Source organism: Balearica regulorum, chromosome 3, assembly GCF_011004875.1.
Source record: "Balearica regulorum gibbericeps isolate bBalReg1 chromosome 3, bBalReg1.pri, whole genome shotgun sequence".
Taxonomy (NCBI): Eukaryota; Metazoa; Chordata; class Aves; order Gruiformes; family Gruidae; genus Balearica; species Balearica regulorum.
In genome coordinates, this window is record NC_046186.1 from 119,106,795 (window position 1) to 119,120,135 (window position 13,341).

A 13,341-nucleotide genomic window follows, 5' to 3' on the forward strand; every position below is an offset into this window, starting at 1 on the left:
AACATGACACCAGCGGAGTTGGCATCATCTCCTTCAGAACAAAATGGACAGAAATTAACAGGAACTTAGTATTCCCATAACAAAGCTCAAATGCCCATTGAAAGAAGGAGATGCAAAGTATCCAATTGGTGTGAAGATTTCCTGACAGGACTGTTGTAAAAGATACCTATTTGTAATCAGTAAAGTTAGTTTTGTTCAGGGCAGCCATCGTAGGTCACCTGCTGGAGCAAGGCAACAAAACCTATACAAACCCTTTACACAAAACAGATCAGACACTGGTTTGGTTTTTCAATAGGTTTTGCTCAGTGTAAACATATGTTTGTGAGGAAGCTACCGAGGGTGAGGGAGAGCAAAGCAGCGTGAAGGCCCAGCGGCCCCAGAAAAGGGTGGGGGCCGGTGGGATAGAGCTGCTTCCCAGGCAGGTGCGTGCACCTCTCACCCTCACTCCTCACAGCGCCAGGCCTGGCTCCTCCTCACCTGGGCAGCGCCTTCTCCTCAGGGAAGCTACGGCCGCCATTTCCCCCACCCCACTGGGAAGCCGACGGTCGCCGCCTGGGCCTGGCTGCTGCCTGCTGCTCTCTCGCAGACGTCCCCCTGAGCCCCCCCGGCCAGCAGAGCCCGCCTGGCAGGCAGTAAGTAAACACAGACACAAACACGAAGACAGCTCCAATGCAGTCCTCCCAGCCTGAGGGGAGAGCGGGGGGCGCCCTGCCCTTTACCTGCAGCCACAACGCCCACCCTCCGGCTGAGCCCCCGCCCCCCGTCGCGATTGGCGCTCCCGCGGCACCTGGCGCGGCATTCGCCTTTCGAACCGTCAATCGGCTTACGCTGTTTCCGGTCGCCTGGCTCGCCTCTTCCAATCGGAGGGCGGTGGCGGGCGGGACGCCTCATGCTCACCGAGGCAACGGGCGGGCGGACGGTTCCGGGTGTGCGCGAGGCTGGCGGCGGTAGAGGGTGAGTGCTTCGTGCCTGGTTCCGCCCTGCCCCGCCTTAGCCCGCCGATCCCCGCCTCTGCCCGGCCTGTCCTTTAACACCTCCCCGCGCTCGTTTATTTCTCCCTCGGGGCTACCGCGGGCGGCGGTGGCGTGTAACGGCCGTGCCCCGCAGGCGGCCGCGCGGGATCGAGCCGTCCGCGCGCCGCCGGCGGGGGCTCCCCTGGGTGACGTCACCGCCGCCGCTGCGGCCCCACCTCCCGGAGGGGGTGCGGTGCCCTCCCGGGCCTCTCCGGGGCTGGCGGGGCCCGGCGGCGGCGGCCGTCACCTCCCTGAGAGGATAACGGGGCTGAGGGTGCTCCGGGCTGCCTCTCCTCCTTCCCGCCCTGCGGCCGCCCCGGCCCCTTCCCCGCCGGGTTTCTGCCGCCGTGCCAGCCGGGGGCCGCCCGACCCTCCCCGGGGGGGCTTCGGTGAGGCGGCAGCGGCCGGTCTCGCCGCAGATTTTTTTTTTCTTTTTTTTTTTTTCCCCCCGCGAATAAAAGTTTCTGTCCTACTTCTGTTTCGCGGCTGCCGGTTACTCGTTTCCTCGTCAGCTTCTCGGTGGCTGCCCTGTCCCTCGGCTCTCGAAGCGTTCCCTGGCGGGGCTGGGCTGCTGGCTCCGGCGGCTGGTTCAGCGCTTTCCTCTCGCCCTGTTGCTCTTCGTCCTGCCCCCCCCCCCGCCCCAGGCCTCTTACTGTGCAACCCAAAAGCTCTCAAAACCGAACTCTTCCATATTGTCAGTATTGGGACGGAGGCAGCGGTGTGTGCACCTCTTCCTTCCTTCATCCCTCTGCCGGGTTCGTACGGGTTTGCTCTACGGAGCTGCTTTCTGTGCGGTGAGCAATAGGCAGAGGTTTGAATTTGGGGAGGGGAGCTGGGGAGGGTCACCTCTTGGCTGATAAAATAGCCGCAGAGTCTCTGGCAAGCGTGCTGAAAGACTGAGCAACTCTTTCTGCATTGGGTGTGACACTCAAATTATTTACGTTTTTCTGAGTGCTTGCATAGGATTTCAGCGTTACTTTTGCAGCGCAGTAAGTGCTTTGGGCTATTTTGGTAAAATCATTATGGTTCGTGTTCCGCAGGAGTCAACCTAGAGTATATTCCTTCACCGTTTCTTTAGCTGTACGAGTGTAGAACAGTGAACTGTGTAACAAGGAGGGATGAGATCGGAAGTGATGAATGTGTGACAGCCAGGAAAGAGAACAGGTAAATCCTAGAAGAAGCTAAAAGGGGAAAGGTTGGCTGCAACAGGAGCTTACAAAGTGGAAGCAGCAGGTTTTTGAATGAAATCTGAAAGGACTTGAAGAATGGTTTGAGATGGAAGGGGTTTGACAAAATTGAGTTGATGCGAAGGAAGTGTAATGAACTGAAGAAAGTTGCCTGTGCGTTACCTGGTAAAAAGAAACGCATCCTCAGACCGAAGTGTATGTAAAGGCCTACTTAGGGTTTTCAGTCTGGAGTTACGCTATTAGTTAGGCTTTAAGTAGCATCTGTATCTTCATTTTCAAAAATGATTTAACTACTATCATTATTACTTTCCCTCTCACCACGCTATTTCTTCCATTTCTGCAAGAATATAGGTTCTCTACTTGCTCCTCTGTCATTTGACTTAAGTCTTTCTCATGCCTCTGTTGCTGTAATGACATTGTGTGTGGTGTAGTAAGATGCAGGAAAGCGGAGTTTGTAGCACACAGACTGCGTTTCAGCTTACAGCCTGTACCAATAGCTGCTGGAGCTTTCTTAATTAGCAAAAAGGAAGTAAATGCAATGATTAGGGCTTTAATTTTAGCCCTGAAGTTTATGCAGGAGACTGCTACAATTGGATGTAGTCCATCAGTGCTCTTCCTCTCTGTAGAGCCTGTGTATTGCAGTGGTCTTTCATTCTGTAGAAATATATGTATTTATAATAATAACAACAATGTTAATAAATCCATATTTAATTTTAAAATATAAATTTACAAACATAGGAAGATACCAATATATGTTTAGCATTGAAGAAAAAATGAGTGGAAAATAAAACTTCCTAGAAAGCTGTCCTAATTTTCATTATTGAAAAGATGGTTGTGGTAAACCAGCAAGTTTGTTCTGTGCCAGTGCTGAATCTCGCTAAACATCATTTGCATTGTTTTGGTTGTTTAAATGGAGTGGTATTTAATTACTGGAGCAAGCCATATAGCATTTGCAAAATCTGTGGTTTAAATCCCATGTATTAAACATCTCATTTTTTTCACTTCTATTCACTTACTAGTATTCTTAGGTTACAAGTAGTCCCTTTCGAGGTAGTAGGAGTGTTATATGTATTAGAATATCCTAATACCTTACAGGCTTGCTCTCCATTCGTGCATTAAAGCTATATGCTTGTTCACTTCCTGAATTAATTCAACGTGTAGAATGTCTCTGGTTTTAATTTTACGTGCTGAACTAGAGAAATGGTATTGTGTCAGGATTAACGTGTATTAGGCTGTGGATAAGAGGAGCAGTAATACAGTGAATTTGTTTTCTGACTCCTGAAAAATAGATTGTTTTGTACTTTAAGAGTACAAGAGCTTTTTTATTTTGTATACCAGAAAATATTGACAGTTTTTTCCATGAACTTTCTGTAAACGTTTAAGTCTATAAACATCCTAAGGGTTAAGATCAAAACCAAATAGGGTTACAAAATTATTTGAAATTGACTTAAGCATGTTGTGGTTCACTAATAATCATGGTAGCTATCCTTAACCTTATCTAGCGAAACTTACTTTCACTGTTCTATTTGCCTTATTTGGCCTTTTTTAAGAAATATTATGCCATAAAAAAAAAAAAAAGAAGATAATTTCTTTTTTTCTTCCCCCCTGCAAATTAATGGAGAGTGATAAGGGTAAGGGATGAAAACAAATGTAGACACAAAATCACTCAGGCAGATGCCAATATGTGATCTAAGGACAAGAGATTCTGCCATGCAATGGTATATACTATCTTTAAGCTTTTGCCTGCATTGCTACAGTGTTGCTTAGGACTCTCTGCGAAAGCAGGGAATGAGGCTTTTAAGAAGTAAAGATTGTGGCTGTGGAGCATCATCCCATTAAGAACTAGTTTGGCCTGATGCATGGAGAAATAAGTTGTACAGTTGTATAAAAGGAGACCGTGGAAAGCAGCTTTCTTTGAGTCAAGGGCAAGCCTTAGATCAAGGATTCCTTACAATGTCTAGGAAGATTATTAGGTTCAAGTTAAGTCATAACTAAAAGACTTCTTTCAACTTGTACCATGGACTTTGGTTATTTTAAGTCTCATTAATACTGTTAATATTTTAACATTTTGGTTATTTTAAGTCTCATTAATACTGTTAGCTAGGGAAGAGGCAGAACTCTTTGAACAGCCGTTCCTTCGCGAGGCATACTCTCCTTGTTCCAAACCTCTCTTCCAAAACTTCTTTCTGAAGTTATTTGTATGACATTAATCTCTTGAAATCAGTATCTAATGTATGCATGTGATTTGGTTTTAGGATGATTCCTCTCCAGAGTTTATTTTTGAATGGAAGGATGCTCTTTTCCAGTAGAAGATGGTGATCCTAATGTATGATCATGGAGAAGGGGATAAGTTCAGTAGAAGTGTTACCTTCCAAATCATCTCAGGTTACAGCTGTAAAAGTGGTGGTCAAAGAGCCCGAAACAAAGCAAACCCAAAGAGGGAAACGAGTGGGATTTGTGCTTGTCCATGCAGGTAAGATGCAGAAGCGTAATGGCTGGAATGGAAATAGTGCATATACAAACTAAATATCAACTAAAATTTCATACTGGCTTTGGACTACTGGTATATAAATGAAGTGACATTAACTTTGGATGTAAATCTAGGAGTGGAGAGTTTGATTGGAAGTTACATTGGCTGGAGGATCTTGGAACCTGTTAATAAAAATGTAGGGGTTTGGGTTTTCTGAATGGTATTTTTTTTTTTATTCCTTGACAAAGAAGCGCTCTCCCCCCCCCCCACTTCCTAAATTAACTGCAGAATTTGACATTTTATAACCATGTATCTGCTAAGCTTGGGAAATAAAATGTGAGAGATCTTTCTGTCTTATTTCTTTACCCTACAGAAGAATCAAACATAGCTGTTTCATGAGTGACGGTTTCTTGTCTAACTTGTCCGACGGACAGTCTAATTAAGACTTTTTGAAACCTCCTCAGGCTGTTTGTTGCAGAACTTCACTTTTTTTACCCTTTTCAAAGTTTTCCTCCAAGTCTAATTTTTTCAGTCTTGTTCGTATTTAAGTGTATTACTGTTTATTCTTTCCACATGTAATGAAGAGGTCAGCTACTCAGATGTGATACAAAAACGATGTTATGTGTGTCTTGCTCATAAATTCTTTTCTAATAGGTTCTTTCTTAATTACTATTAACCTTGAAAATATTAGCGATGCTTATATCTGGCTGTATATTTGTTTTTAGCGTATGTGTGATGACATGAGGTGAAACTGAGCAAAGTAACCTGGTGGCACCTAAAATATTTGAAAAACCAACATGCTACTTGGTTTATAAAATCCTTAAGGTAAAAAAAGCCAACAGAAACCTCAAAGAAGCAATTCTGGGTTGATACTTGATGACCCTGCTATTCTATTTTAAGAGCAAATAGAATTGTTCAATATCCTGTCCTTTACTGAGTTACTTTAAAATTCTTTTTCTTTCACTAGTACTGTTAAAACTTACTTTATTAGAGTTTGTCAAAGCTAACATTTCTAAAGGTGAGGAAAGGTAAGTAGAGATAAATACATGCACATTTTTTCAAGTTCAAAAACCAGGAAGACAGAAGTGGAATTTAAATATTAGTGTGCTAGTCTCGTCTGCTACTTTTCTGATGCTGCATTTAGTCGAATAGTGGGCACTGATAAATTTTTCAGGTATGGAAGTAGGGGGCAGTGGCTGCAAAACAGGGCAAAATGGTTAGATGCAATGGGATAGACATGAAGACTGAAAATGAAAAAGATAATGAGAAATATTGTATGATCTTTATTTCAAGGAACTTTCCTGGTTCTAAAGCAGAAGTAATGACCTCTAAAAATGCAGCATAAACACAAGAAGATGAACAGAATGGTAATTGCCAGCTTGTAAATCAGTTGTAAAAGGAAAATTGAAGTTTGACAAGGTTTTTACCCAATAACGGACAATGAATAAAAAAGCTATGCTGGAAATCCTGCAAGAATATGCAAAACTGGGATCTCTTGGACTGTGTTTATAGGAAGAGATTGTATGATGCTGAGATTTATACCTGTATGCTTCTGCATGTATGCGCTGTGTCCTATATTTTACTGGGTGTATTTGAATCAATGCTGGAATGCATATAAATTGTTAATAATTGATACAAAAGTGAAATGCCCATGTAATCCAGGCTGTATCTGCCCGTATCTTAATTCTTTATGTGAACTGTAGTCTGTACTTTGACAGATAGTATAATCTCTTTTCCTTTTGCCTTAATTGTAGGTGCAGGTTATCATTCCGAATCCAAAGCTAAAGAATACAAGCATGTGTGCAAAAGAGCCTGTCAGAAGGTATGTCTTACCAGTTACAGAGTCTTGCAGTGGGTATACAAGAATTATATTCGGTAGCACTATTCCTTCAGTGTGAACGGGCATATCTGGGTTTAGCTACTCCGGCTGTATGCATTTCTAGAAGAGAAATGGAGCAGCAACAGTTAATAAGATACAGAGTCAATAGAGTGCGTGGCCGCGAGGTGCAGCAACATTCTCGTCCGTGGCAGACACCAAAGGAACAGGAGAAGTTCACAGTGGTTCCTACACAGAGTATTCCTGCAGCTTCCTGCACTGGGATTTCTGGAGCACTGGGATTTCTGAGGCACTGGGATTTCTGGAGCTAAATTTCTTTCATCAATGTCCACTCTTTTTGGAATTTACTTAAACTCTAGCATCCAGATTGCTCTGTGAATACAGGCATTTCTAGAATTCTTTTCTTCTTGATAGTTCTTCTTAATAGAAAGGGAGGTAGAAACAGAAAAAAAACAGAACAAAAAAAATCAAACCTCTCTTCCCAAAGCTGGAAAGGGAGAAATGGCAAGACTTTCATTTACATGGAAGTTAATTATTTTTTTTTAATGTCCTCCAAGAACTTAGCTTTGGAACTGGCAAGTCCGATCTACTAAGTGTTGAACGAGATGCTGGAAGACCTCTCACCAAAATTTCTAATGCCTTTTGCTTTCTCCAGGGAGAAGGAGCTGGGGAGCTTGGCAGGCTTTTTAGAAGAATCTCAGAGTTGGCCTCTGATAATTATCACTTCATCTTACAGTTCTCTTGCTCAATTCTAATACCGATCTAATTTTGTAATGAGAAGCTTCAAAAATCATCCAGACTTAACACTAGCTCCATTAAAGTTGTGCATTAGCCCTGATGATACTAATTTTCCAGCTAATTATGTGTGAGAAAAGGTTGTTTGCTGTTGAATTTAAGTCTAATTTGCGATTCCATTTGGTTCCTTAAGCTAGGTAGCCAACATAAATAACTTGTACAAACAAGTCTCAGGTTTGTCTTGCAACTGAAGATGCAGCCATAGTTGTTTTCTGGGGTTCCCTGAGAGTGCTTGACTATAAAGTCTTGTCCACTATGGATCTAAGAGATAATATTAGGCTCTAGAAGTTCATTTTTGCATGCATATATAAAGTAACTTTGTCTTGTTTGATTTGTTTTCATGCGTTGGCTTTTAGATGAGCTTACTGGTAGATTCTGTTCAATTTCATGATAATTGCCATATGTGGTACTAGGGATTTTTGTTGTATCTTGGAAAGAAAATCAGAAACTTCTTGACTGAAACATTAACTGTTTGAGGACATCAGGTATAAGAATTTATTTTGCTATAAATTTGACCATGCAGGAATCTGCTACTTAATGCAGTGTTTTGCACTGTTTGAGTAGTAGAATCATGCTTTCAGATCTGCCCTTGCATGGTGCATACTGACTATTTCCAGTGCCTCTTGTTTTTACGTCCTCTTAGGTTTTAAGCTAATTTGGTGAAGATTTTCTTTTGTACGACACTAGGAAAACTAGTCATAGACTATTAGAATTTCCTAATCATTAACTAAAAATTCTGTTTTACAGGCAATTGAAAAGCTACAGGCTGGTGCTCTTGCAACAGATGCAGTGACTGCAGCACTTATAGAATTAGAGGTATGAATTTCAGACTGGTAGCAAATGTGTCTCAAGTACATTGCTAGATTTTTCTGTAGGAAGGTATTAATTCAAATGGCAAATCTACTGAGATTTCCATTTTTGTGTCTTATACTTAGCATAGCTTCCGTGTCTGCACAGATAACTAATTTTATCTTTTGTTTTTCCACTGTATTTTGGAGTAAATCTATTTAAAGACTTTCTAAAAATTCAAACCAAGTAAAAGTTATCTAGTTGGTGCAAGTTGGTTGTCATCTTAGGTATGCCTTATCAGATCATTTTTAACCTTCAAGAATACTGTGATTAAAGACTTATCAAGCACTTTGTAGGGAACTTTATTTCTGACTTAACACGCTACAGGTGGACCGCACTGGCTCTGCTTCTTACACAGGGAAAAAAATCAGGCTACTGGTCACATATGTTAACTAGAAATTCTAGGATAAGCCCTCATTTCTTTTGTTTGCATTAATATCTCACGCTTAGTTGTGCTTCATTTCTTGAAATTATGATCCCAAGAATTTAGATATAGTTAGTCTTTAGTAGTTCTATTAACACTCTCATGTAATTACATTCACGTAACTGTCTCTGAGCATGCTTTCTTTGGTTGTGTTATTCGTACCTTTTTCAGTTCTTTGGGATAACTTTACAAAAGTGGGATAATTCTACAGAAGCAATTGCATAAATTTAAGGCTGCTTGTCTCTCCATCCAATTAAAGTACTCTATGAAAGTGAAGTAGGAGTTTTAAGTTCCCCTTTGTCCCACAACATACTTTTGCTATGCGCTTAAATCAGTGTGGTTCCCAAAGGCTTTTTTCTTACATTTTTTCCTTTGTTTCCCTATGGTCTCTGATAGGATAAAAGACTAGAAGCGGGCTGTTCAGAGAAATGTGGCTTCAGTGTAAGATAATGCTTTTTTCTGATACTTATGACAAACTGTGTGTAGAAGAATAGGACAAGTAATGCTTTTATTTCAAAATGGTACTTGTTAAGATAGGAAATCTTGCTAATCATAAGGAGGTGAGCAGCAGTTTGTGAGGTTTTTGGAAAAGTGTCTTTTGGGAGTGGTGAAATTTTTACAGCATCTGACTTTAGTGAAGGGTCTCTATGAAATAATGTAGAAGAGAGTAAAGCTAAAAGAATTTCTGGGATATAAATGAGGCAGTTTGGTCATTGTCCCGGGTCCATTAATCCCTCATGGCAGTAATGATTGAAACAGGTATTCCTCTATTCCTCTTCTCCTGTAAGGAGTAAGTGCTTCTTCCTCTCCTACTTTCTTAGGAAAGAAGGAAGGCAAGGCAAGTGTTGTGCTAGAAAAATAATTTCCTGGATTTAGAATTTATGGTAGTATTCTGAGAGGATTAGCAGTGGATTTGCTTACACGTATGTTGGGAAAGTGTTAATTAACACACTTGGTAGAGTTAGCGTCAGGCAGGCAGTACATACTTTAGTATGTGTTAGACATGCTGACTAGGAGCCAAGACTTCAGTCATACTTTTAACTTGGCAGGCTTCTAGGCTTTAAACAGTACTTTTTGGTCTCCACTGCAGTGTTCAAATATGCTTTCATCTGTTACCTTACCTTTTGTTTCTATATTCTAATGTGTATCTCTCTCTAATGGAATTATGTATAATGCACTTCCATAACCTAACTGAGGCTGCTGTTACTCCACAAGATTGTTTAGTGTGTCAGTTCCCTCCTCAGTGGGGAAAAAACCTATCTACTTTATGTTGTGTTTTTTGTCCTGTTCCTGAGGTACACAGAAGAAAACATATTTTAAGAAGCTTAACTTAACAGCTATATATCTCTCTGCAGTTGTGGCTGGGGTAAATATTTTTTCTAGTTTTGTTATCCCCAAGAGACTTTTGTTCAATACTTTGAAGTTGCATCTGTGGAAGAAGTTACAGCTTTAAGATGAAATTAAAATCTTTTCATGAAATTATTCCAATCAGAAACCTTTTTCTCCTCATCTGTCTTGCTACTATTCTGGTGATGCCTGCCATCATTCCACTTTCTGGTTTTATAATTGTCTTAGGTGGTATTTTTATGTGTACTGTTGCACAAAACCTTTTTTTTTTTTTTTTTTTTTTTTCCTTTTTCCTGTTTTTAAGATTAAATACTATTTTGTTCAGGTTGTAGTGCTGTCACTAATGTAACTTCTGGCTTTCATTTATTCATTAAGTGATTTATATAACCTCTTGATTGTGGGTTGTTCTCTCTGTTACTGCGATAAAGAATATTGGGTTTGGGACTTAGGTTTCTTTTAAATTAAAGTGCGTAGCTAAGTAGTTACATTGAGGGAAAAATCAAAGGTATACTCAAAACAGAAAATAGTGTGGTTTGCAGTGGCAGTTTTTTTGGTCCGGTATGAGAAATTCGAAAGTGTTAGGCTATCACCTTTCAAAATGCTGAAAGGTTTGTAGCTACTCGTACCTCGCTCTGAACACCACCTCCAGGCATCTCTGTCATTTCTAGAGCTGCATCTTCACTATGATGTTTTTCCTATTGCTGTATGGAAAACAGAAACTGTATGTGGCAAGTCAACAAAGCAAACAGAATATATTTTCTCATCAATTACAAAATTCTAGAAATGAAAATGTAGGTTTGTATGTTGACCGTCTCTGTAATGAGCTATCAGTACCCTTTTGTTTATGCAGAAAAAAATAGTGACTTTTCATAAAGTACTTTAGCATTTTGAGCTGGCGAATACGTAGCGAAAATCTCTATGGAAACGATGTTTACATGTGTTACTGTAATACAGATTAAGATGCAGAACAACAAAAGTTTGTATAACGTGATAACGGATTCCATTGTGGGGTACTTTTTGTAACTTCTTGATATTTTGGTTGCTGTAGAACACATTGCTGTGAGTTTGTCTGAAATATTGAATCACTTCTACAGTTCTCTAGGATTATTAATGCTGTTTTCCAAAAATCTATAGTCTTTGCAAGGCACAAGTATCTTTTTGTGGCAGTGTCACAAAAGGTGATTTTTTTTCCTCAGTTCTGCTCAATTACACAACTCCTGTTACACAGAATTTCAGCTAATCCAAGAGGCATCACTTCAAAGACTTGTTGAGGCGCAAGACTTGCTCTTGATCTTTTATGAGCAAGCTGACAGTTTGCTTGTGGTATGCTGTCTGTTTTTTGTTTTATTTTTGCAGGCTCTAAATGGAGAAGGAACAACCTTTCATTGTGGGACTATATGAATCTCAAGTGAAATAGTGTTCTGTGATAATAATCCTAATAGTTAACTAGAGAAAAGGTAGATTTCTTTTGCAAACTAACAAGAGCAGCTGACCCAGAATAGGGTTAAAATAACTCTGCTGGTCTTTGTAAGCATCAGCTGTATTTGATAAGTTGATTAAATGCAGTTATGTTTTCCAGTTTGTGAACTCTGTCATTGCAGAGAAACAAATGAACATGTTACCTCTTTCAGCTTTTGGAATTAAAATGGGTCTGGACAAAGTGCTTTGTAAGACTCATCACGTGTACTGTATTGCTTCTACAAAGACGTGATCGCAGTACCATTTCTTTTTGCATTCTTGCTATCAGCCACCATATGAAGTCTGATTTTTCTCTTGAAACATAACTGGATTTGGGCAGCTTTTTGGGGGAGGAAGTCCCTCTCCACAACTTGTGGTTTTCAACAAAACCAATGCTGATTGCATTGATGGCTGGCTGTGAGAACAACGTACGATCCCAAGCTTTTCTTGACTATAGAGCCCTTCAGAAAGTCTACTGTTCAGGTACTGGAGACGAGAACATAAGTTTGTTGTGAAGAATGATGAAGATTTCAAACTTTTTCTAAGTTTAGTGTAAGTTTATTAACACTCGGTATAGATCACTTGTATCTTTAATCTGACTTCATTAGAATGTTTTTTATGAACAGTATTTAAATTGGAAATTAATATGATTGATGGGGAAGCAGATGTTAAGTTTTGGGTTTTGATCTCCTTGCTACTGAAATTGCTCACTTTGTGTTTTTTGTTGTTGTGGATCAATGCAAAGGATATTTTGATCCTGTTGGTATACTCAAGTGGTGGGTTTGTGTGGCAGTCAGCAAAATTGTGCAGCGAAAAAACTTGTTTCTTGTTGAATCATTTTCTCTTTGGTTTTGTTCATTTATTAATTTTATAGTAATTAAGATACGATCTTAGTCACAGGGACTTCTCTTTAAAGAAGAAAACACAATGCCAGCAGCCTTGTTGTATTGAGGCAGTCACCGTAGATGAACTTTTAGTGGGTAATGAACTGGAAGTTGTTAATTCTAGTCCAAAGCAATACTATGATGCTTTGCAGCAGAGTGGCTAACAGTCATCTGTGACAAAAGTGTTCTTTAAAAACATTTTAGCTGGTTTAATTGAAAGGGACATGACTCATCCTTGTAGACTATTACTTCTTGTCACTTAATTCCCTCAGAAAAATAAATTTTAAAATTACAGTGTGTAAAAAGAAATGCCTGTAGACTTTGAATCCCTTTTAAAAGAAGTTGCAAGTAAACCATGGCCAAAACTATATCAAAGATGATGGATGGAATGTTCTTTAACGCATGTTGAAAATGGAGCATTTTAACTATTTGCCTAGATGTAATTCAGGACTATTAGTGTTACAGTGTTGAGTAACTTCCCCAAGCGTTCCAACTTTGACCACAGCTAGAAACTTCAGCATGCCTGTGTTTGCTGTCAGAACATTTATAAATGCATCTTGAAGTAAAAAGCATTCTAAAAATAAAAATTATAGCCTTGGTAGCTTGAAAGTTTTTACGAGGTGGGCTAACTTGGGAAAATGAAATTCTTGTGTCACATCTTAAAGCTTTATATTATCTATCTCCTTTGCTACAGGTTTACGTTGTAAGTTAGAGATACTTCAGTGGTGGAGTAATTGCCAGGTAGTCTAGTATTTTTCACATAATTGAAAGCTTATGCTTTGTTAAAATGCTTTGAATAGCCATTTGTTTGTCTTTTCCCTCTTCTTTTTTTACTTTTCTATGGTAGTAGGGCTTGCTGTTAACATGCAAAGCTCATGCTTGGTTTGCTTTCTTATCTTTTTTCAGTCTCCTTAGAAATACAAAGGCTGATCTCTGTTTGTGTTTTTAAATAGAAGTATATTCCTGAAGATGCCTTCTGTATTGTAAACCTTTTCCTCCTTTGCCTTCTTTCCCTTCCTCCCTCTTCTTGGATACCTGCTTTGATTGAGTTCTTCCCCATCCTATGGTAGTCATATA

The 13,341-nt window shown here is 40.1% G+C and overlaps 1 protein-coding gene across 1 annotated transcript in view; it reads left to right on the forward strand.

Annotated features, from left to right (window-relative positions):
• Positions 1-844: 844 nt before the first annotated feature.
• Positions 845-13,341, forward strand: part of TASP1 (taspase 1) — an 89,301-nt gene continuing 76,804 nt past the window's right edge. Inside the window, 4 exon segments of the mRNA XM_075749762.1 lie at positions 845-954; positions 4,456-4,673; positions 6,425-6,492; positions 8,050-8,118. Coding sequence (XP_075605877.1) covers positions 4,529-4,673; positions 6,425-6,492; positions 8,050-8,118 — 282 coding nt within the window. The 5' untranslated portion in view covers positions 845-954; positions 4,456-4,528.